The sequence below is a fragment of the Anguilla anguilla genome, chromosome 1, assembly GCF_013347855.1.
Source record: "Anguilla anguilla isolate fAngAng1 chromosome 1, fAngAng1.pri, whole genome shotgun sequence".
Taxonomy (NCBI): Eukaryota; Metazoa; Chordata; class Actinopteri; order Anguilliformes; family Anguillidae; genus Anguilla; species Anguilla anguilla.
This window is the reverse complement of record NC_049201.1, coordinates 26,692,965-26,718,997: the sequence shown is the minus strand read 5'-3', so window position 1 is coordinate 26,718,997 and position 26,033 is coordinate 26,692,965. Positions and strand designations below refer to the sequence as shown.

The 26,033-nt window shown below is 44.7% G+C and overlaps 1 protein-coding gene across 1 annotated transcript; it reads right to left on the bottom strand.

Annotated features, from left to right (window-relative positions):
* Positions 1-4,683: 4,683 nt before the first annotated feature.
* On the bottom strand, positions 4,684-24,150 carry tedc1 (tubulin epsilon and delta complex 1). Its single transcript, XM_035385537.1, has 8 exons — positions 23,794-24,150; positions 17,563-17,653; positions 16,927-17,141; positions 13,930-14,142; positions 11,405-11,470; positions 9,676-9,762; positions 7,754-7,966; positions 4,684-5,076 (listed from the first exon to the last, which is right to left on the bottom strand). The coding sequence occupies exons 1-8, from the start codon at positions 23,923-23,925 to the stop codon at positions 4,729-4,731; spliced, it is 1,365 nt and encodes a 454-aa protein (XP_035241428.1). The 5' UTR covers positions 23,926-24,150; the 3' UTR covers positions 4,684-4,728.
* Positions 24,151-26,033: the final 1,883 nt, after the last annotated feature.

Sequence of the window (26,033 nt, the reverse complement as noted above, 5' to 3'; positions counted from 1 at the left end):
GAAGTGCATGCTACACAGTCTGAAGCAGCCTGCTGAAGTGCAGTGGTCCCTTTTTATAGCAGCTAGCTGTTTATTACAACAGTCTGGGTTTTTGGTGATGTTGTAAAAAGTTCAGTCCCAACTTTCCTTTGGCATTATTACAGCCAACAACATAGCAGACAGACAGCATGTTTTTGTTGTTATAAAAAACTTGTTCGTAAAGACTGTTCGCAATCACTGTGTGATGTCACCCAGAAGCCCAAGAATAGGTTGCCTTCTGATGGATTCCACTCCCCGCTTTGAGTAAGACCCGGGAACCTCAAAAAACCATGCATTGGATGTAGCCTTTCTATCATAGTACCAGCATGCTATCCAACTTCTCAGCTCTGGTGTTCTTTCCATATGCGGTACTTCTTTCATATAAAAACATGTTTTTTTAATGGTTAACTCCTATTTGAAATATGACTTCCACTATACATATTGATTTTTTGTGCAGAACCTGTCACCAGAGAACTGTTTTCACATTCATCCACAGCAGAGGGAGAGCTTCTCTGTACTTCCCTGAAATCCAAGTTGGATATGTGCACATACGAGCAGAATTTGTGACATCACAAATATTTCTGAACTATTACGGTCCACTCTGCAAAAGATGTGCAAATTACAGAACAGCGATGTGGTAAACTGAAACCATGCACAAAAAGCTGACTAGTTAGTGACATTGTTGTGACAGTTGTTGTGTTGAACATGGTAGACTGTGCAGTTTTAGGATTCAATCCCAAGGTAGGAACTTTGTTTCACTCGTTACCAAAGGAGCCCATTGTAAAATGAAACAAATGGGTGGAATTTCTTTATAGAAATCGAGCAGATGTACCTGAAAGCACAGAGGGAATCCATGTTTGTAGCACGCATTTTACAGGGACTACTTCCTGAACCACATGCAGAAGTAGATGGGTTTTACGAAGAAAGTGATTTTGAATCCGGATGCCATGCCTACTATAAATCCCAGGACCAAAGCAGCAAGCGTTTCCAATTTGCATATTCATAGACTCTGGCATTCTCAATGAGGGTAAAAATGTAGAGATGCTACTAATCCATATTCATTAGTTTATTGAACATTTTTTGGTGGAAAAACCATATTAAATTATTATTCAACATAGAATATGTTTTAAGGTTTTAAAATCCATCTGGAGGGGTACTTTACTCTAGGAGGATTCTGTTTACAGCTGAAGCTTCTAGTGCAAGCTGTACTGCAGTGCTAGCTATGGGTATTAAACAGCCAGCAAATCAGACAAAATTATCAATGGCAGGAACAGAGCTGACCATGTGGTTAGTACATGGACAATCTGTAGTAACAGCCTGGGACAGAAGAAGGGGGGTTGTAGGAGATTGTGAACACCAACCAGGGAGGAGGGGGAGTGTGGGGACCGCGATTCGGGATTGTGATCACAGGACAGGGTTGGGAAGGATTGCAATCATAGATTTTGGGGGGGGGGGGCAGAAATTGCAGTGAAGGACCGGGGCAGGAGGTGAGGAGATTGCGATCGCAGACAGGTGAGGGGGGAGGGGAATAGAGATTGCAATCGATGGAGGGGGGGCTGTTGAGAGAGATTGCGATCGCAGACGGGGAGGTGGGGGGGGGGGGGGGGGAGAGATTGCAATCGCGGAACCGGGGGTGTCCTGCTGGAGATTGTGATTGCGATTGTGATCCTGCTTGTTTTTCCTACGTTGTTGGAAACACAAGAGCACACAGTCGCACTGCTCCACCAGAGAGAAGACAGGAAAGAAATCCCCCGCCACCCCCCCCCCCCCCAAAACGAACACACCCACAAAGAAGACCTCTGCCCTCCGTCAAAGGTTTTCTGCGACCCAACAAGCGTCCAGTGTCAACAGTCGCAGAGCGACAGGGGGCCTGAGCAGGGAGAGGAAGCTTGGAAACAGGAGGCAAATGTACCGGCATTAAAGATTAAAGTTGAATGAAGCCGTCTGGCTCGAGGCCACACCACAGAGCTGGAACGAAGACCGTTGAAACTAACAAATGGGCAGATGTGCAGTTGGCGGAGGCCAGGCAGAGGGGAGCGGGGGGGGGGGGGGATGCCAGGTATTGGGCACGTAATGGTCTGTTGAAGGGGGGGGGGGGGGGTGGGGTGTTGGGGGGAGAGGAGGAGGGGACCCTCGGTGCCAAACCATGATAGGACATGATAGTAGGGACTCTCGAGCCAACGCTTGAGGTATCATAGAGGAGTAAGGACACAGAAGGGTCTTTAACAGCCAGCCGGGGGAAAACCCTGGACCAAGCGCCAAGTGCGATATCTACAAGCAGGAGGCATGCGGCCAACTATGGAGATTAAGCTGCTGACAGAAGACCTCCAGACATGCATACTGAGAGGCATTAATTATGCAACAAATTCATTTGGTTCCCATGCTTCCCCCGGACATCGTACCTGACTGTGAAAACGCTCCAGTGGAGACTGGCTCAGTGCAAAATAGCCATGCGCTGCGTGGACCGGTCCACATTATGTGGAAATGCGTCGAGTCGCCCGGGCAGAACCCGCCTCCCGGCATGCACCGTTCGTTGGCAAGTCGACTTGTACAGCCGACGGCGTGCTCGGAAAACGTAATGTGGAGCTGCGGCTCTCCTGGACACGGTGACTTCCAGGTGTCTTTCAAAGTTTCTTACGCAGAAATGTGCTTCCCAGAAACGCCACAAAGCGAGCATAATTGGGTACACGGAGACCTGTAAAGAGATTAGGCTTTCTGAGTCTGCAGATGCAGAAGGAAAAGTACGCACTAAAATGTCTGCAGGCCCTGGATATTAATTCGAAGAGCGGGAGAGCGTTTGGTGCACGCTAACAAATACAGTTATTTGCAGTTGGTTTGCGCACACTCACGGGGTCGACAGCAGGGCACCTTCAGTTCATGCGGCATCGTACCCAGGCTCTTTTCCAAAGTGCAATGCTAACACGGGTTCAACTACGCATCACGTTTAGGAAAACATGACGGCGGCGTTCAATTACCAAGCGGCTATATTAGCCCGATCCCTGCAAATCACCCCGAGAGACACGTTTACATTTCGCCCTTTGTGCACGCGTGCTCAGTCACCGCCAGGCGCCCCACAGCGAAAGCAGACAATCGGAAACATTTAGCTTGTCGTACGCGAGGCCTATCGTTTTTCTTAATCCCCCACAACCTCTGTGACAGTAATTATTAATCGCAACTCCGAGCCCGCATAATCCGAGCAGCGCCTCAAGGGAAGCGTTTCAGGCGGCAGGCACGTTCAGCTGATAGGGAGTTCGCGAGGCGGCGTCGACGGTTCTCCATGTTTGGCTCGCGGCTCCGAACATCCTGCCTTCAGCACCCCGGGTGGCAGTTACCCATCCTCCTCAAGGCAATCCTGTCATTTCTTCTCCGGCTGTAATTGCTGCATGTTTTCCTGGGCTCCAGCCTCGGGGGGGTGCACCGTCGGGGGGGGGGTGCCGAAAAACTTTTCCCGAATTTCCACAATCCGAACCCGGTTTTAGCGTCTGCAGACAGCTGCGGCACAAGCCTAGACGGTTTCATTATTTGGGGGGGATACTTTTTTTTGTTGTTGGAAAATATATAGGATTTGTTTTTTGCCATTTTTTTGGGGGGAACGTACAAGCATGTGTCTTGGGAAATAATTAATGAGCCAAGTGAAGGTCTTGCATAATTCATGACTTCCAATAAAATGGTACCGACTTCCAGAGCCCTTGGTCCTGCCGCTTCTACTTTCCGGCTCCTCTGGGGCAGACACATCTCACACCCACCGTTAATGATGCAGTAACAAACTAAGACTACCTTTAATGGGGTAGTCACACTCCAAGCCCGCTCTTTTAATTTGACAGCAACAACCGAAATCCATATTTAATGAGCTAGTCACATCCGTCCCCGTACGGCCTGATTATACCCCGAGCCAGTCATGACTGGACTTACAGCGGCGTCTGCTTAGCAATGTACTGTCACCGCATGGAGCGCTGGCGTGTGCGAGCCGGTTTAATCAGACAGATTAATCCGTACCGTACACTATACACGCTCATTTCTCAATCTCCCCCATCTCGAAAGGGCTGGAGCAAAGCCGCAATGAAGACAGAATCTTGTTAAGGCCCTTCATGGTCTGAAAAGCCGCGATATTAACATATCTCTTTAATCCTGCGGAGAAATCCCGGAAAAGAGAAACCTTCTCATAGACGGCCTTCAAAGTTAGTAATCCTGTCATTTTCAAAAAGCCTCCTAGCCTTGCGGCCCCTCTCGTCCGTGAGTTTATTAGGTTAGAATCTGGACAGGAAGCCAGGAGCTTTTGCCTCCGCAAGTATAGCGCGTACGCATTTCAGGTGAATGCCCACGACAGGGTAGGTTTTCAGAGGAGCAAGCCTCAGAAGACTGATTAAAGTTAAGGAGTTTAAAAAAGACTCGGGCTACTGCTAACGACTTCGTAAGGAAACCGTGGGCTGACCTACTTGGAAACCATGCGCCTGTTTACAAATGCAGGAGATGAAACGCAGTGAAACAACAGTTTGAGCAAATTTCTTCAACCTTGATCAACCGTGCTTCAGATCACATGCATGTGGTCTTGCTTTCTGCAACTTGAAACGCAAATGGTCAAGCAAGCACACACGCACGCATGCACGCACGCACGCATACACATATACACATGCGCGCGCACACACACACACTTATGGACACTGATAACAGGCAACATTAAGTTTATTTCTCAGTCTGAATGAAAAACGCTCATCTCTTCAGGGGCGGAATGAGAACCACGCCCTCCAGCCTGCTGGCAAGCTCCTGAAGCTCCTCCCTCTGGCCCCGCCTCAGTCGCTCCACTTCCTGTCGCAGGCCCGCCTCTTCCTCCCGCAGTTCCTCAATGAGGCGAGAAGCCTGGGCCTCGATTGGCTGCCCTGCCTGCGAGGGGCAGTGTTTCGTGGGCCTGTGAGGCCGGTGGGCGGGGTGCTCCTGAGGGCGCAGCCTGTACCGCCTGCACGTGGGCCGGGGGGCGGCGTAGGCCTCGGTCAGGCCACGCAGTCTGAGTTTCACCCTCTCCTGAATCTTTGCCTTCTCTGAGCTGGCAATCACGTTCTCCTGTTACAAAAGAGAATGAGGCGAGGAAGATAAGATACAAAACCTGAGAAAGGTTAATTGCAGAATCGAGTCAGCGTCTACCTCAGTAGTATTGTCTTTGACTTTTTCGCCAAAATAAATGTGAAATTGAATTTCTCAGAATTTTCAAGGGACACTCATCCCTCTGTCGAGACGGTTTCGCTTTTTTAAGCGAATCGACGAGACATGAGAACAAGAACAATTTGCCTCGTCTCCACTCACATGATCCACATTTCGGCTGTTCTGGAGGTGTCTTTGGCACGTAGAGGATCACTTACTTTGAATCATCCTCTTAACATTAGCAAACACTGGACAGCCTAAGCTCGGGGCGGTTCATTATAACTAGTCTGCATTCAAGTGATCCGCTGCTAGATGTGTTCAATAACTAATGACTCGATACTTAGCCTTGGGGGACGCTAACCGGATCGATGCACCGATGCAGAAACCAGCAAAGAATTAGAGACGCACTTCCTCTTGCTATCTTACTTGTTTTCTTCTTCAATATTTCACATTAGCACTCCACCCCTGGTGTTACAGAGAGAAAACGGATCCGTTTCAAGCCAACTGTGAGAAAATGTCGAGAAAGGCAGTGCGGTACAAAAATGATGGTGCCTTACAGAACTATCTGGGACAAAATTACAGCTCCAAAGTGCGGCCGGGTATTACTTTCAAGCACTTTTTCTCCACAAAAGTCAAGTATCTTTTTGGAACCCATTTCATAGTAACCCAGCACTTATCTTTCTTTCCCAGAAACTTGTCCCCTTGCCGCTGGAGGACCTCCTTCCTCTCTTGGCGATAACTCCGGCTGATCAGTGAGCGTGTACAGCTTGCCTGAGCGCGGGCCGTTGTAAAAGTCATAAAATGGCGTCTCCCAGAGTCCTTCCCTAATTTAGATTCAATTTAGCAGAAAAAGCCCCTTCCTGAGAGTGACCGTTATTAAAATGGTTGCCGTTCTCTCAGGAGACATCAACGCCCCGTACGTTTGTTTCAGTATTTAGCCAAGATGTATGCTGTTGTGGTGCCAAAAAGAAAGAAAAAAAAGAGAGCAGAAAAAGGAAAAATAAATAAAATCAGGAGATTTGTAGTTAAAGTGAACTCCACTGCTGGCAAATTAGGGATAGGATTCCAGCAATCTGATTCTCATATAATGAGTCTGACAAGTGAAGCTTGCCTTTCTCCATCACCATCTGACAACAAACTTATGGACAGCTGGGCACTGACCAAAGGTATGCATGTTGAAATATGAAATTGCTGAGTCATAACCGACAATAAAAGGTCAGACAAGACCATATCTGGCTATGGACACGCTAAAGAGTTTATACTGCACTAGCAGAGGATGTTTTTTTTTTGTGTCTCAAGCAAGTGAACAGCTCATTTACTCTTATTTGTGTTACCTTAGGCTAGTATAGTTCTTGGAATAGTGTTTTTGGTGTTTATTGTGTGCACACCACAATTTTACAGTTGTAGTCAAACAATTTATATGTGGTTAAAGAGCAGATTCTCAGCTTTTATTAAAGGGTATTTCTATACATTCTGGTTTCACCTTGTAGAAATGACAGCACTTTGCTTTAAGGGTTTCATGCATTTGGCACACTTATATGTAGTCTTTGCTAATTGCTTGTAAGCTAGCGGTTTTCTGATGCGTTTTTCCTTGCTATGGCAATACCGACAGGCGCATACGACACAAAATCACGAGTCGTGCGACACAGCAAGTCAATTAGATCTCAATGACAAAGACTAATGTTACGTGTTCCACCGAAGTAATCCATTACAAAGGGCAACGGAAAACATGTGCAGGTAGTAATGTTAATTACTGCATGCGGGGGACCCCGGTACCTAACCTAATAGTAACCAATCAGGCGTTGGGAGATCGGATCAGGGCCAGGTGAGCAGAGGGACAAAGTGGCCCATCTGCTTCGGGAGCAGAAGCCACCCTCCATTTGCATTATTAAATGAAACCGCGAAGCGAGATTGCCTTTCGGCGCCGGCGCTTTCCTCGTTTGTATGCGCGACCGCGCGGCGCAAAAAAACGAACTTTGGAAGTACGCCGCGCTCCTTCGCCGTACTGTACGGGACGCGAGGACTTTTATAGGTAAGATATAGTGGCAGGGAACGATACGCCGGAATTAGGAAATACTTTACTGCGCTGCCACCCTTGGTGGTGAGAGAGCAATGTGAAAGAGCGGGATTTACGAGCCTTTCGAATGGTCCTGGCCGGCTTAAATTAGTTTGTAGCAGGCCGAAGCCCCGGCATCCATCAAGGCGTGACACTTACCGTATAAATAAATGCACGTTTGTCACTTTTTGTCTCGCCCGGAAAGTTAATATTGTTAATTGCCGCGACTGCTTGTGAAGAAAATAAAATGAACACTTACACTTAGTTGCGAGTCATAGTAAGTGCTGATTGAATCATGGCGCTATTCTCTGACTTGGAGAAAACACACAATTCAGTTCAAACTGCATCCCGGCACAAAAGAGCTGGATTTGTGTTTTCTCTGTGGACCTGAAAACTCTGTTCTCCCCCCCCAACAGAGAAACGGAACGTGTGGCTTGGTATTGACGAACGGGCTCGCACGCGCCCCCGCGCCCCCGTCCCCCTCCTCCGGTGCCGTGGAGGTCCCGCCACGTTTTCGTCCGGTGGGCTCCAGGGCTCACTCACCGATGGGGAGGCGTGGCCTGCCAGCTCCGCCCGCCACGCTTTCAGTTGAACCTGCAGCATCAGCAGCGTCTCACTCAGCTCGTCCGTGCCCCTTCTCCCGCCGTCACCTTGGCAACGGGCCCCCTTGACGACCGCACTCTTCAGCGCCATAGCAACAGCACCCCTGTGCGATGGTGGGGAGGGTTCGGCCAGCTCTGTGTCAATCACGCTGTCCTATAACATGGGGGAGGTGGCTTAATTAGCATATAAAGCAGGCAAAGAATGAATCTTAATGACTTTAGAAAAGAATAGAAAAACCAACACTGAAAAAAATTGTTCAAAAGTGCTATTTAAACAAGAACTGTTGGTTGGCTCATACAGACGCAGGGTTCCACGATTACACACTCAATCCTGACTTTGCCAGAACAGGAAGTGGTAGGAACCTCTGTGGCACAATGCACTACTGTCCAGTCAAACAGAGAGGGAAGGTTTTAATCAGCGCACCAGCATATTACAAGGGCACACAGACGCGAGCCTGTGCTCAAACTGACAAAGAACGTTGCAGCAATGGGTTGGGAGGGGGCCTACAAGCACGACCGGTTTTCCCTTTCTACGAAAAGTCGATAAAAAGGAAAAACTACAGCAATAAAAAACCACCTTCAACTTTTAAGTATCGTCGGCTATTTTCTTCCGCTGATTTTTATACCGTGCGCTGTTTGTCTGGACACTTTAATTACACCAGAGGCTGATGAATTCAAGCTTGAGAGCGCAGACGCTGCGAGAGGACGTTTACTCCGAGCAGCAGAACTGCGAGATAATGGCAGGTGTTGAGACTCCCGCTGTCGGAGGACTACATTGCCCACGTTGCAGCGTCATTACATATTCCCGAGAAGACCGGTGTGCACAAAGCACATTTCAGGAAAGCTTTTAGCACAAAGCCTTAATGGCTTTTCCGTGCGTCGAGAAGCTACAGTGAGTAATGCGGGAACGCCTTTAGCTGACCGAGGTATAAAGAAGCGTGTCGTAGGTTTTACTTTATCTGGAGAGTTTGGGGCTGTTAAAATGTTTCGGTAAACACTCACTAGAAGCACTGCCGCCACTCCACATAAATAGACTGTCTAGCTTTGTAAATTGCCTTCAGTTCTTAAAAGATGTAGTTGCTAATATAAGCAGTTTGATTCTGTTTAATCTTTGGCCCCCCAACCTTTTAGAAATACTGGATTCATCAGTTTTTTTTTTTAAACTTAACCTTCCAAAAAGAAGGGGGAAAAGCTTTTAACAAAATCCAGGGAAGTTAAGGCTGCACAAGCAATATTTTTTAAGGTGGATTCTTGAATTTATCTGAGCAAAGTTATGAGAGTCAGAGGCAGCGCTTGACAAAATTGGGTTATTTCTACCACTAGATCAATTCTTCAGTTTTATTTGACATGTTTTTTTCTCGTAAATCTGGTCATTTCCACCATAATGTCCTGAGAGGCCAAGTTCGCTGTTCTCTATCATAGGACTAACATAACATTATTCACTTGTTTCAAAGCGCAAATATCTCTACCTTCTGGAGTAAACACTTTATCAAAGTAAAAGTTCCAAATGAAAAAATTTCTTTGTTTAAAAAAAAGAGATTCTACTGAGGAACATCAGATAAATATAGGAACGTACCATTAGCATCCATCTTAGGGTGAGATTGTACTGAGAAACCGCAGATGAAGATATGACCGTACCACTCATCAGTTTTAGGTTGAGACTGTCCTGAGAAATGTAAGATATATATTGAAACCATCCAGAACTATGGTCAGGGATAGACCAAGTTCTTTTGATGAAGATAAGAAAATGGCACCTTTTATCTCCTGCACTTTTGTAAGATGCTTTGGCTAAAAGCGTCTGCGAAGTGTGAACAGGAAGTACTATTAGGTCTACTGAGAGATTATGATGGGATGGGAGCGTACCATCCAGCACCAAAAGAGGGGCTCCATCTGCTTCCATTCCAGGTATATCTCCAGCACCTGAATGTCTGTCTGCAACCGCTCCAACTCCTGTAGGCAAATGACACATTGCTGTTATGACACCTTCTTTAATTATACAGCGTGTGTGTGTGGGTCTGTGAGTGAGTATGTGCGTGTGTGGTAACACGGCTTCACGTCGACTTCAACTCCCTGGCATTTTCGAAAGAACCGTGCCTTCGACACGTGTGCCACCCCACGCGCCGCCCTCGCGACGGCTCTCTCCACACATCGCTCTCTCTCTCTCACACACCCCGTCCCTCTCTCTCTTTTCATCTCTCTACTTCGCCGTCCCTCAGGTCCGGCCTCCGCAGACGCTCCAGAGCCTCCCTCTGCACTTCCGCGCTTTCGTTCAGACAGGGGGGGAAGCAGCGAGGGTAACGGACGGGAGGGACGGGACGACGGCTCGGGGAAAAAAAGGGGCCGGGGGCGGGGAACCGAACGCCCGCCGGCTCGAGGGGATTCGCTCGCGGCTCCCGGAGGCGCCCCCGCACCGCGGACCGCGCCGCACGTCTCGCCGCCTATCGGGTTTTTTTTTTACGGGTTTCACTTTGAAATATGACACCGGGCTAGAAAAGATATGAGTTCCCCGGCTGTCAGACCTGCCTCTCACCATTTAAAGGGGGGAGGGAGGAAGGGAGGGAGGAAGGGGGAGAGGTGAGAGACTGGACTTTTTTTAAGTGCCTTTACTTAGATGTTACAATACATTTTTGTATTCAAATTTTTTAAATCCATTGAATAATATTTGAACAAATTCTAATTGTATTAAAAGGACTACTCTACTGAGATCACTACAGATCACTAAAACCTTAATTACATTTTAAAAAATTAAAATGCATCAAATCTAAACTGCTAATCCCCTATCAAACCACCCTTACTAGATACTATCCCATTCAAAATCCCATTTTAAACTGCCATTGTCCACAGTGCCAATTGCTTCAAGATACCAAATCTTCTGAAACAAAAAAAAATCATTTCATTGTTTGTCAAACAAGATCTAGGTGTCCTTGTCTGCCCGTCCCTCTGATAGTGTCTGTCCTTCCGTCTCTCTTATCGTCTATCCCTGACTCTTCCTGTCATGGACTGTCTCTATGATTGGCTGAAAGCGTTAGCCTGTCTGTCTCCATGTCTATGGAATCACCCATCATTTGGAAATGGAGAACTCACTTTGATGCGTTTACAGATAAAAGGTTGGGTGCAGGTGGACAGAGGGGCGATTATAGAGTTAAATATGTCCCTACAATCCCTCCTGTACTTTCTTGCCCTAATCATCTGTATCAGCCATCGACAAGCTCAGCAATCGTCTACTATTCCTTAGCGTGAGACTTGTAATCGTAAATTTGAACATCACAGCCATAACAGGCGTGTGTCCTGTGTGCATGGTGTGGATTCACAATCACACGTTTGAAGATCGTTTCCGCGATGAACGCCAGCGTACCCATCAGGGCATGTTAATATTTTGCTTCAAATTTATTTCATTTACCAAGACAAACTGTAAATCGTGACCGCAGACCGCGATTTACGATTACGATGATATATGACACTGATTTAATCAACCGATTCACACTGATTTATGACACTGGTTGCACTGGTGAGAAGCATGGACGTTGCGTGTCGAGCAGAGTGATCAGCATTGGGAGTATTGTGTGTGTGTGTGTGTGTGTGTGTCGGTCACCTTGTTGTGTCCGGTACAGCTTGTGGCAGGGTGTGTGTCCAACGGGCCACTGGTGGCGGACAGGACCTGTGGGAATGGAACACTGGGACTATTAATACTCATAGTAACATAAGGATACTCCATTGTAACAAGCCGTATCATAAACATACTAAGGCCTGGACTTGTTTTCTCTCTCCACAGGCACATTTGGCAAGATTACTTTGGCCACTGCCAAAATTTAAGTAAAAGTCAAGGACAAATATGGACAGAATGCAGGTATGCATGAATAATATTGTGCAAAGATTAAACTAAATATTGCGTACAGATCGAAACAGCTGTGGTGAGGACGTCAGCTCTTTGAAGAGTCGGTTCTTCTCTAAGTCGGTCTTCTAGAACTCCAGTGCTTTCAATTAACAGTAGTGATTGCTACTTCAGCTTTAAAATGTTCAGTTAAAAACATTCTAATCCCATATTAGCGGCCTTACTGCGACATCGGCTGTGTTTTACGTTTGGTACATGTCAGATTGTGCGATGCAGCCTGGGTAATGTATTGTCTTTCACTGCTGTCGCACTGTGAAAAATAATTATATAAATAAGCGATTCCATCCAACCGTTACGGTAGCCCACATCGACTGAAATCCATGTGCAGAATTTGAGGATGGCGCAGCAAAATAAAAGAAGATGTCGGAGTAATCATGACAATTTTTTGCCTGAAAAAAAAATGATAATAAAAAACAAAAGATGAATTTGGATCCTGTCCCTTTTTATTACAAGAGGACACTACGGACTGCCAATTTTACACAGCGAATTTGAGGGAATGTTATTTTTTCCAACCAATTCTGACAACACTGTTAGTCAAGCTCAGTGGTTCTCAAACACGGTCCTGAGCCCCACCCCCGCATATGCTGGTTTTCGTTCCAACCACAATCGCAATCCCGGAATTTTAACAAGCTGGTAGTTTTTCTTAATTAGGTGCTTTCCATGTTTAAAGGGACTATTTACCTTAAGCCATATTATGCCTGAAACAGCATTGCATGCCATAAAGAATATAATTCCCATGTTGATATTGTGTTACCCTGTTCTTATTGTGCAACATTGCAAGCAATTACATAAAAAGAGGTAACTTTTTCCTGATCAAATAAAAAACAGAGTTAAGTCAATAGCCTCCTAATTAGGTTGTTGAATATGTGTTTATTTCATTTTTTTTTCTTCCCTTAAACGTATTAACACAATGCAGGCTTGACTCACTATTATTTGCTTTGTCTTTGAATTCCTCATTATCTTCCAGATGGTTAGTTTTACTGGCCTGGTGTCCACACTTCTACCAATTAGGAACCTATTGATTCACCTCAATCTTAAGTTGCATTAAATGTATTATTATATAATAAGCGCAATATAAGCACAATATGAACGTGGGAATTTTATTCTTTACGGCACGCACAGCTATTTCTGACAAAATGCGGCTTAAGGGGGTAAACATGAAAAGCACCTAATTAAGAAAAAAATAACAGCTTGTTGTTGTAGTGGTAGCAGCAGCAGTAGTGTTAAGAGCAGGTACAGTTTTAAATGCACAGCAGAACGTTCTCTCGAGATTTCCCAAAAATATTTAGTCGCTTCATATAGCACACAGCCAAGGTTGCCAACCTAGAGGATTTTAACCAAATAGTAGGGGAATTAAAAATAAATAAGCATAGGGGAAGTTTCCCGAAAAAAAAAACGTATGGGAATCAATGACAGATTGTGGATTTTAAAAGGAAGGCTGGGGGACAAATTTTGAGAAATTAGCATGGGAGTCGACTTAAGATGAGGGATTTTGAGGAGTCTTTTTCGGGGGAATCTGGCAACATTTCGCACAGCTAGCCGAGCTGCACGCAGCCGGCTTGTTTATTCCCTCGTTTGTTCATTCAAGATGGGTGGAAATTATCTGGAGTGGGAGTTTCGCTGAGAGTCGTGCTCAAAGGTAATTCTCAACATGTTTACTTTCTTCGCTTACCTTAAGGATATTACATTGTTACTAACAAGTCTCAACTTAAGGCTGTTTATTCCAGATGCCGAACAGTTTGAGAGTGGTAGCAAAAGTGGCACCATTTTAAAGGGGGGCTAAGAACTTCATCCACGTGCAATAAATATTTTAGTATTGAAGGTTAAATAGTGACTGAATGTGTTTACAAAAATGTGTTAACAGTTGTGGTTAGAGTGCGACATCCTGTTGTTTACACCATGCATTGCTCTGCTCCTATTAGTTGTTCATTAGACATCCATATTCTGTGGTCGTAGCAGCTGCCACAATGCAAGATTTAGGCCCAAAATTTCTCATACTGCCAGTCTAAGATTTAACAAATCTGTCGCCTGTGAGTACGAGATATAAGATGGCCGATTTCGACTCGTGACTAAGTAATTCTTATACGATTCGCAGATTTTGTCCGCTAATGCAAAAGTATAGCAAATAGCGCACAGTGTGTTTACCCAGCCTTAAAGGGTTAAAGTGTTAAGGAGGAGGAGGATGGTATTAATGGCAGTGAAGGTGACGCGGGGGTGAGTCTTGCCTGATGCAGGAGCCTGGCTCTCTCGGCCCATGCCGCCTGAAGACCCCGCCACAGCAGCCGGAGTTTCCCCTGCTCCCACTGCAGCCTCCTCAGGCCCCCCTCCCACTCCCCTGGCCCCGGCCCCACCCCCTGCCCCGTCAGGCCCCCCCCACGCTGCCCCGCTCCTCGCCCAGCCCCAGCAGGAGGCTCCACTCTGGGCCTACAGTCGGGGACCTGGGGAAGACACAAGCGAAACGAGAAAAGGTTTTAACGGAAACTTCCTCCCTAAGATCAGGTCAAAGAATTGCTACCTTCCCTGGAGGGAGAGTCATCCATCTGGCCACGCTTCCCTCCTCATTAGCCCTGCTAGGCTGGAAGAAGGCTGTGACAGAATGAGCGGTCCGGCCATTTCGAACAAAGACAGAGTCTCCGGTCTGTTTGCATTAATCAGGGTGAGTCAGACAAGAGTTCCTCTGGTCCTTGAATAATGCACGACGCTGGATCTAATTCAGTCGCCACTTTGGGAGCGGAGGGACCTTGATACCCTATGTGTTCTGGTGACACTTGGAAGCTGGAACTGTTCTATTTGCCCCGAGCTGAACCGTACCGCCATCTTGGCTCCACCGGAGGCAGGCTCGCCTATCCCGTCCCCCACACTTCATAAGACACAGCCCAAATGCACTCCGTATTCGACACTGTATCACAAAACGGCAGCACTTCATTTTAAAAATAGTTTTAGTTTTAAAGTGTATGTATTTAACTGCGGCCCGGGCGGGGCGTAATTGCCCATGGTGTCACTCAGGGAGGCAGGCTGCTTTTGGTTAGCGGGAATGGCGTCACGCGCCAACAGCTGTTCTGGTCGACGGGGCAGCAGCGGCACGCCGGCGCGGCGCCCGCCAGCCGTCGGCCGCGGCCGGCAGCGCGCGCCGAGGGCCGGGAGGACGTCGCCGAAACGAGACAGGCCCGCAAACTCAGCCCGACTTCTCCAAATTAAGAGAAGGAGGAAAATCGGCACGGCCGCTCAAGTATGACCCCACCTTCCCCTCCCCCCCCCCCCTCCACCCCCCCCACCCTCCCCCTTCCCATCACTCCCCTTCCCAGCGTCTCTTCCTATTTTTTTAACAGGCTGCTTTGTGTGCGCTGGCCGTGCTCGTCTCTCAGTCAGCCCTCCGTCTGGGTGCTGCGGCGAAGCAGAAGCACCCGCCCGCTCTCTCTCCTGCACCCGAATAGCTGTGCTGCCACCTGCTGGAGTCGCGCGGTTACTGCGTCCACCCACCCGACGGCGTCCTCCTCCCGGGCACTGGTGTCCCCGAGCAATGATTCACCGGTCGCAACCGCCGCCATTTCTCTGCTCTCAAAACAGGAGAGGCTGTGAGGAGGTCCTGTCTGACATCACAGTAATTCAATGTGCGCGCTTTATTTTTTATTTTTCTGCTCTGACACTCCGGCAATGCCACGCACACCCAGAAGAAAGCGGCTAAGCTAAATGATGTAACCGCAGTACAATCACTTAACCTCTTACGGGTTATGCATTTCAGTAGCTATTAAAGCAAACATAAATATGAGCTGCATAACGAGACGACTGACCTCTGACCCGGCTGAAAGGGTCAGAGGACACCAGGAGAACTGCAACTGAATCTGGAAGACTCCTCTGACGCACACCAAGATTTTTTAGACCCTACAGACTTCATAGGACCAAAGGGGAGCTAGCACCAACTAGAAGACAAGTGCATCGCTCATTAGTAGTCTGTACATGCCCCACGCATCATTTAAAGGAATTAAGCAGTAATAGAAACCCTGTCCAACTTAATCCCAGCAAATCCCACGCGGGACAAGGCCAAGGCGAGGCAGACTCTCGTTTGTAGTCGACCGATGATACAGCTGCGGCAGAGGCATCGAACCCGTGACTACATGGCCCCAAAATATCTGCATCCTGACGAGTAAGACTGATGAGCAACACCTGCAGTATTGGCATCGGCCAACGGGGGCAGCTATCCCTGAACATTCATCTCACTCCGGATATTTGTCAGAGTTGCTGCAACTTTAGCCTTCAAAAAGCATCGACAACAGCTTCTTCAGCATAGCTCTGCTACTTCATGAAACATTCATAAGCGACTGCAGGGTTTCAATTATTGATAATGTAGTGACGCAACACATTAAGATGAAATTAAACCATGCCACGGGTCGGTCTGCGTCAGAAAATCATAAAGCACAAAATTAGTTTGTAACCATCTGAATTCATAAGCTTGTGTACGCATTATGAATTTACATGATAGGTCTGACCAACATATTTTTTATGGGTGCAGGGTTGTTTCATTGGTAGTTTTACTGTAGTGCTATAGAATTCCCACATTCACACTTTCAGACCAGTTTGTTGGGAAAATTGGAAAATTTGGAAAGCAGAATGTTGATGCACCTGAATATACAAATACAAATACAGAATATACAACAATTTTTCCCTGCAAGGAATATGTACAATAGCTACAGAAATAGGACAGGTTTTTTAATGAAATTTATAAAACATTTCCCTTCTTACATTTAGACCTATAAAAGTGGAAAATCAAGCACTTTAAACCACTCTGCAAAAAAGCACTTTCACAGCCTTTTTGAAAATTTGGCCTTGAGAATAAAGCACTTTGAAAATAAAGCACTTTAAATGTTTTCAATGACCCGTGGGAGCTCCGACGAAGACTCTCACGAACAAGCTATTGTTCTCACACTTAAAGTAAGTTACCAGTTTAAGGTCACGTCACATCTATTCATTCCCTTCCCATTCACCCGAATTCATGGGCCCAGACAACTGTACAGTAAACCATCAATACAGCCTCATAAGGATGTCAAAAATATCCCTGAAAATTAATGTCATCTTCCCTTTCAATCCCAACCCAAACCCCAACTATCCTGAGCAGGATGTCCCTTTCAATGGGCGTAATTTTCCTATAGGATTGAGGCCTCCGTTCAAACTTTTGTAGCGATTTTAAACAGTTTCAAGCAGCGAGGGAACGGTGGAACTCTCACCCCCGGCAGCGTGGTCAGGGTCCCCGCGGCCCGTTCTCCCAGCAGGCTCTCCAGCAGGCTCCCGGAGGAGAGGGCCCACCCCAGGGCCAGCAGGAGGTCTCGGCTCCCCGCCTCCTCCGCCCGAGCGCCCTCGCCCCGCGTCCGCGCCGGCGCCAGCCAGGGGGCCCCGTAGCCGAACCGCCACAGGACGCCGCACACCAGCCTGGCCCGGGCGTCTGCAGCGTCGCACGGGACAGGCGCCACACAATAAAAATAGGAATCCTGACCTTAAAACACCGCGACTACGGTAGCGTGACACACATCAGCCGCTCATTAATCGCCGTTTGGCACAATGCAGACACCACAGCTCGTGGCAGGGCCACTTTAATTGATCACCGTTAGGCTCCAAGTGATGTAATTAAGTTTCTCTTCAATTAATTATCAGGACCAGGTTTGTTTGTTTTTTTTTTGTATTCTGTTTAATCTTTAACGGTTAAAGTAATTCTGTGTCCTCCGTAGTGGTGCTAGTACTTTTTTTTGTTGCTGTGACGTATTAAAGATATCACACGAGCCGAGCCGTACTAGCCGTCTGGTTAAAAAATATTGGAAAGCTAATAAAACCATGTTTTAGTATAACAAGACAAAATATCATCTTACCCACGTCATGCTCCTGCGTAGTTTGACATGCGCACTCCCACCGCACGGCTTTGGAGAGCAGGCTATACAGCAGCCTCCACAGGTCTTCCACCTACAACAGACACCCTGTAAGATACACTCGCCAACACCCGGAGCAACACACTACTTTTTAAAATGCATTTTGCCCATTTATTGCTGCATATTTTGCTATATCAATTCAGGTTAAGTACCTTGTTCAAGAGTACAACAGTGGTGTCCCACCAGGAAATGGAACACGCAACCTCAGAGCTGCAAGTTCGGTTTCTTAACCACTACACAACGGTACACTACCGGACAGCGTGTATTAAAACAGCTTCTGAACTTCAAATAACCCAATAAACATGAATTCATTATTTCATCTTAGAGGTAATGAATGAACGAGGCATGAAAGGCTAAGCAGGGGGGCCCAAAATGGTGTCTGGGGACTTGCCAGTGTCTGTAATGGAATCTCAGGTGAGTGTGCGAGTGTATGTGTGTGTGTGTGTGTGTGTGTCTGTGCACGTGTGTGGTGCCAGGTTTTTCCTTTCCATTATTTTGCTGAACATGGCAGTTATTGCATGGCTTGACTAATTAGCACTTCAGACACTTTCAAACAAAGGAATTCAGGTGCAGATTATCCTTTTGTTCGCACTCGGCTGCACTGTTGACAGAAATGGCTCCTCTCAACAATAATTACCTACAGCAGCCATTTGGCCCGAGACGGTCACGTTTAGCCAACGCTAAATTTACAATGGTGTTTTCAAACGCTTTAAAGGGGGAAAAAAAAGGCTCGGCTGTCACTCGCTCTGACAAATCTCATTTAGGGTATGATTTGCATAATTCACTCCCATAATTCGCATCCTCCGTCAGCATCCGCGGCATTAGTGCAAATGCACGGAGGCCGAGGGGCGGCGAAGCAAAAAATCTCCCCTCGTTTTAATATATGAAAATGACACCGCGCGCGTTTATTAAATATCCTCATGCGCCGCTATGCTCTCTGTGATTAAGCCTCGTTTGAGTGTTTCCCAGGACGCCACATAAATGATCACATCTGCACCCTTTGCCCCCCTGTCCTTAAGTTAATAACACCAAATTAAAAAAGGCCCGGTTGCTGCTGCATCATTGACTTTTACAGAGGGCATTTATTCAACCTCGCTTCGACACCTATATTATTAGGCTACTTTCTTGCTAAGTGGTGGTGTGAGTAAAGATCATGACACAACAGAAAATAATTTTTAATATAAATGAACGTTTAAACAAATGTGAAATAAAACATGGCAAAAAAATTTTAATGCATAGTTCACTCGGGGATTCGAGGATATGAAGGAGGACGAGTATTGTTTGAGATGAATTAATTGATTTTGCATGTCATTATTTAATTAGCAGTGTTACATAAGCAATCCTCAGCTTCTAACCTCTATCTGAACAAAACAAAAGTTGAATTCCAGCTCAGTGCAGATGACCTGGTCCACAGAGCGGGATTTATAGCAGCACCTGGACCTGCTGGAGAAATGCTGTCAGAAGTGGGTCCTTGCAGTAAAGACTATTGTCTTTCAAGGGAAACCTACATCTCAGGAAAACACTTGCAGCTTTAGACTAGGCAAAAATGGCCCTCGTGCATGCTCTGAGTTACTGTTACTTCCCACAGGCAGAAAATCTCTGTCAAGGAGCTTTACTCTGGCAGCCAAAGCATTCAAAGGGAAAGCCTGCGATGCTATGAAAAGAAGACAGCCTACTATGAAATAGGCTACATATATTCCCATTAGAGGGAAGTCAAAAATGGTTGATAATATTAATCCCTCTATTGTGCTGCATGGAAAAAATGTGAGATACACTCATATGGGATTTACTGCACTAAAACGGGTAGAAAATCCAGCTGAAACCTTTTATGCAGGATTCTGTAAGGAACCTACTGCAAATACAGGGGAATACCCCCTACTAATACACTCAGGGCTGAATTAGGCATGGTAAAATATCAAATTCCATTTACTCACTGCACAGATATCTCAAATTGACTGAAGTGCACTAAATATAACAGAATATCTTAAAATATGCTCAAAAGACCCACTAAAGTACAACATTCTCCACACCCAAACGGAGAGGGATCTGTCTGCAGCACGCTGGCAACCTCCACCAGGAGGCTCCTCCACACTCGGGCCAGAAGTCACCTGACCTCTCCTCTCAGGCCAGATATCATCAGGGTTCAGAAAAAAATTTGTCAAGTAATGTTCAACAGTGTGAGGCAAACAATCAAAGAGGTTGACTGGTTTCTTGAACATAGAAAGCTAAAGCCGAGATATATCAATGTTTCATTTTTTCCCCAATAATTTCAATATCAGCAATGATAGCATACAAGCTGTATAATGCCGCTACTCTCTGGGTATGCTAGCTAAACTTATGCTAATGTTGACTACGTCTGTTAGCCTTGGTTGGTAATTGCAACTAGCCTAAGTGTTGTTACTGTTGAGCAAATGAGTACAGCGTGGGTTTTGAGTGAGGGCCAAATACCTACCACATGTTGAAAACTACCATAACATTAGATGTTCTGTATATTGAACTACACAGTATTTTCCCCCAAAACGTTTATGGCCATCCTTGCAAGTGGTCATCCATTCATCATACCAAAATCATGTTCATTTAAACTGTTTTTACTTTATTAGTTTAAATAACCGAATATTAGCCTACATAGTCAGCCTCAGTTAATTGTTTGGCGCACAGTGACACTCTTTGGCAGTAAATTAATTTAAGACACTGGAAGGAATATAATAATATTTATTCTGCAGTATAGTTTTCCAATATCCATGACTATAGTGTGTACCCACAGGGGGTACATATACTGGTTAGGATTCACTGGTTTTAATCAAACCTTAAAAGCTAGCAGGCATATTTTTATCAGCTAAACAAATTAAGAGCCCCTTGCTATTAAGTGAAATCATAAGTGTCCTTTTAACTACCATCTGGAACACATAATTGTTACTGCAAATAAGATATGAAAACTCTGTCTGTTTCAGATGCATCTATCCATATGGGATACTGGATCGCAGCCAGTAATTGAAGAGTGCAACATTTGTGTACAAGCTATTCCACTGCCCTCTGTGCCTCACCTTTAAAACAGCAAAGAGGGCCAAGATTCAAAGGCATATGGACGCAAAAATGCTCGGCATTTCAAAGGTATGCAGATGTTAAACCCACATGCCAAACCATTTCAAATGACACTGATTCTGCCTGGTCCTTGTGAACATCAGACATTTTCTTTTTACTGAACATGTTTTTAATGCCCTGCACCTGTTTAAACTGTTCAAATATGCAAATGTTTTTCTCTGACTCCCAATTTGCAATCAAGCTCCTGAAGTCTGTAGCAACTGCTACAGGTGTGCAATACCAAATTGAAAGTGGTAAGTCGTGCTTCAAGAGGTGAGATGTGAATTATGACTTATTTCTGATTGGTACTGGATACTGATCAAGTAATTGCACATAGGTTATGTTATCTTAACGTAAGTGCCACCAGAGAATTATCGACCATTAACTCAAACTGGTATACAATTACATGGCATAGCGTACAAGTGGCAACATCTTACTAATCAATGTTCATTTTATCAGTCCTTTGTTTACATAAAAAAATAATAACAAATGAAGGATTAATACAGTAATCACTGAAAAACACAGTAATAAAATAATAAACAAAGGACCAATACCTTCACTTTGTGGCCAGAGGTCACATGACTTCTGGCCCTGAAGTGGAGGCGCCTCCTGGTGGAGATTATCTGTGCTGCAGCCAGATCCTCTTTGGTGGCCCAAATACACTACATTGCCAAAAGTATGTAGACACCCCTTCTAATTAGTGGTCTTGGCTATTTCAGCCACACTCAGTGCTAACAGGTGCATAAAATCAAGCGTACAGCCATGCAATCTCCATTGGCAAACATTGGCAGTCGAATGGGTCGTACTGAAGAGCTCAGTGACTTTCAACGTGGCACTGTCATACCTATCCAACAAGCCAGTTCATCAGATTTCTACCCTGCTAGAGCTGCCCCAGTCAACTGTAAGTAGGCCACACAAACTCACAGAACAGGACTGCTGAGTGCTGAAGCATGTAAAAATCATCTGTCCTCGGGTAACACTCACTACTGAGTTCCAAACTACCTCTGGAAACATCAGCAGAACTATTCGTCAAGAGCTTCAAGAAATGGGTTCTTATGGCTGAGTAGCTGTATACAAGCCTAAGATGACCATGTGCAATGCCAAGCGTCGGTTGGAGAGGTGTAAAGCACACTGCCATTGGACACTGGAGCAGTGGAAACACATTCTCTGGAATGATGAATCATACTTCACTATCTGGCAGTCTGTTGGACGAATCTGTTTGGCAGCATGCACAGTGCCGATTGCACTGGCCCGGATAGGGCCAACTGTAAAGTTTGGTGGAGGAGGAATAATGGTCTGGGGCAGTTTTTCAAGGTTTGGGCTCGGCCCCTTAGTTCCAGTGAAGGGAAAGCTTAATGCTACAGCATACAATGACATTCTAATTGTGTGCTTCCAACTTTGTGGCAGCAGTTTGGGGAAGGCCTTTTCCTGTTTCAGTATGACAATGCTCCCCTGCACAAAGCAAGGTCCATAAAGAAATTGCTGAGTTTGGTGTGGAAGAACTTGACTGGCCTGCACACAGCCCTGACCTCTATCCCATCGAACACCTTTGGGATGAATGCCCCACCTCACTAATGCTCTTATGGCTCATTGGAAGTGGATCTGTAATAAAACATGGCTTGTATATACGAGATGTTCGACAAGTACATATAGGTGTGATGTTCAGGTGTCTGCATACTTAGTATAGTAAATTTAGTGTAGCTCAGCTCAGAAAAGTGTCCACTGAGCCCTGAACCTTTCCAAATACAAACCAGCTTAAAATCACCTCTGCTTCACAAATACCAATTAGAATCAAATCAGAAACTTGAATCTGGAACACTAAAAAAACTTAACCTGATCCAAACCAAGGACTTACACAGAGCAAACACTTTCAGAGTATCTCTCCTCCTTCAGAGACACAAAGCAAAGACGGATCCACACCAGGTTAGAACTGCTGTGTCAGTGACATTGTTTAAATCTCACTTGAAGACTTATCTTTATAAGCTTGCTTTATTATTGGGTTTAAAAAGCTCACTTTTACTGGGTTTGGTTTTATTGTCTGTTTTCTGTCACTGTTTTTATGCTTGACCCTTTCAACTGTCTCCATCTACATTTCTTTGTTTTTAGATTTGTCTATATTTTTTACTTGTCTACAAAGTGTATAGTGTTATGCTTTATTGCTTGAAAGGTGCTACAAGTTTACCATTATGATTGGTTCAGATAACAACAACTTAAAAATGCTAACACAAAAAGGCAAGGTTGCCAAAACAATCTATAGCTATGTATACCACTGTGAGATGAGATAGACAGATATACTTCCAACACAGTCTGAAATATTCCAAAATAATGAATTTTTAAGTATTGGATAGTCTCATTTTATAAATCTGACAAGTGATAATTAGCCTACAGGTCGGATAAACAGCCACCAACCGCACGGCTAGAGCTCAACCACCACGCATTGAGAAGTAACTCATACAACATTATAAAGCATTAGAGTAGAATTTATTATCATACATGAAAGCTTGAAACAAAAAAAATGCACCAAGCAGCACGACTCAAATAATAAATCCTTGTAATTAGCTACAATGTTTGGTCGTCATGTGTGCGCACAACTTCGATTAACGTACGTATCTGTTTTTGCTGCGTTTTGGTAATACAGAGTGTAACCTACATTAGTCATGCCAATATATGCTAGAATGAATTGAATTTCATTTTGAGAAAGTCACTACCAGAAATGAATTTTAAATGAGACAGTTTTATTGCTTAATAAAAATGACTCTTCGCTGTGGATTCCAGGGCAAATGTTGGCTATAATTCTGAAGCTTGAGGGGAAACCAGAACTGAATGTACTGTAGCTGGCAACAGTAGCCTACGACATAATAAAACGTTAGCTGGACAGTAATGCGGAGGTAGAGCTAACTTACTGTAACAGCAAGTCAGCTGCCGTCACAGTTTATCTGACTGTCAAGTGTCAGTCGTAAAAAGTGACAGCTAGTTAGAGCTAGAGTGTGTATTTAGGAAATAGAAGCATGTGAGTTGAATAACCTTATACAATGTGAGCAACAACTACAGTGAACATTGGATAGGCTACATAGCACGCCTATTATAACTTACCGCGTCTCCTTTATTAAATTTCGCCCGTCTGAAGGTGTCTGTACCGGGGACGGAATCCACTCCCAGTTCAGAAAGAAGCTTACAAAGCGATTCAATCACTTCTTTTATTTTCACACTCTTTCCACGTTGCATTGTGTCAACTAACGCTACCAATGTATCATTACTGTCTTTAAATTTCCCGACGGACACCCACACAAGAAACTACGCAAACGTACAGAAAAACACATAATTAGAAAACTGTTAGTTAACTCAGAAAAACTTTCATCGTCTATTTACTAATGGTTGTCATGGTTGTGTGGTTAAAAAACCCGTTGAGACATTAAATTTACCCGGTTATTTCTACGTACATTACATTTCCGGTTCCGGGACCAAGTCGTAACTACTTCTACTTGTAGTATAAGACCAATGTCAGTCGAGTCTTAACTTGTATTACAAGTTGTATGAAGCAACAAGTTGTATTTGAGGTTATTATTTGTGAAAATTATCTAGTTAAAGCTGTCTACCAGGTTATCGTTTCTTGGCAGAGAAAAGGCTGTAATCGAGAGTGGTGTATCTACGCGATGTATCTTCTGTTTTCAGTCCCACTAAGGCTATGTGGTGTCAATGGGATTTTCTTTTCTATATATTTTTTAAATTATTTTTTATAATTGGCTTGGTATGCTTTACTGGTCGATTAAATATTCAGATGAATATGCTATGTGAACGTGACAGTAAATTCCCTTTATAAAATTATTTTACATAGGCTATGCGACATGGTGCTTACTCATGGTTTATTTAAAGTGGGTGTGACATATGTTCGGAAAATTGCATTGCTGGATCAAATAATATCATGTATTCGTCCATTACTATCATGTTTTCGTATACAGCCTGCAATTGAATGTCAATTTGTCATTTCCTCCACCATTTTCTCCTTGGCAAGGAACTGGCACTTTGGTAGACCGGACGCTTTTGCCTGTTACACCGCGTGTAGTTTTCACTGATTTGACCTGTATTGTTCAAAGGCAAAGTCATTTTACCTAAAACTTCTGTGACTATTGTAAAAACACAGCAATCTGTGGCTGCGTTGAAATGGGCATGTTTCCTAGCTCTAGTCGTGACCACCTACGGTGTCCGCATGTTTTGTTTTCACAGTTAAATCGGCAACCAATTTAGACCTAAGTAGCCAAGTGAGGGGAGTGGTGTAATCAGCAGCTTTAATTTAGCCAGTTATGACAAACAATGTGACTTCTGTCTAATATTTTTCCAGTGCAATGTCACTGTTTTGTCTTCTCTGCCAGACAGATGACTTCATTTTAGCTCGAGATTTTATAATCAGCCCTGGTAGTGAACAGCACCAAAATGATTGTAAATGATCATAACTTCTTTTTTTTTTTTTAACATCTGGATTTCTGTAACTGTTTTCTGTGCCCACGATTGGGCCAGATAACAACCCCATGTTATCTGCACCATGACTGTGTTTCAGAGATTTCAAGTATTACCCCAAATATTTCTTAAAACCCTCCATTTTCAGTCGTGTTCCATAAAACTTTGAGAGGATTCCCCTATTCCCCCCACTTTCTATTGACTCTCATACATTTTTTGAAGACACCCAACTGATTAATTACAACTTCCCCACATTTGGGGTTAAGATCTACCACTTGCTAATAAGTAAGAATAATGTGTAAATGACATCTAGGCATAAGTTTGTTCAGCATGTTGCAGTTTTTCCATGCAAATTATATAAAGTGTGAATAATCGGTTATAAGGGCCTTGAATTTCTTTATGAGAATGTGCAGTAGATTATGCTACTACTGTGAAAAAGTATTACTTGGTCAGATGAATAGTTGACACTGCCATTACTGATTTGTCTGAACTAAATATTTTGTCTACTCAGTAAGAGAGAAGGGCAGAAAATGCAGACTGGACATGAAATAAAGGTTACAGGTAAAGGTTACACTACTGTGAAAAAGTATTACTTGGTCAGATGAATAGTTGACACTGCCATTACTGATTTGTCTGAACTAAATATTTAGTCTACTCGGTAAGAGAGAAGGGCAGAAAATGCAGACTGGACATGAAATAAAGGTTACAGGTAAAGGTTACACTACTGTGAAAAAGTATTACTTGGTCAGATGAATAGTTGACACTGCCATTACTGATTTGTCTGAACTAAATATTTAGTCTACTCAGTAAGAGAGAAGGGCAGAAAATGCAGACTGGACATGAAATAAAGGTTACAGGTAATAAAATTGAGACAAAAC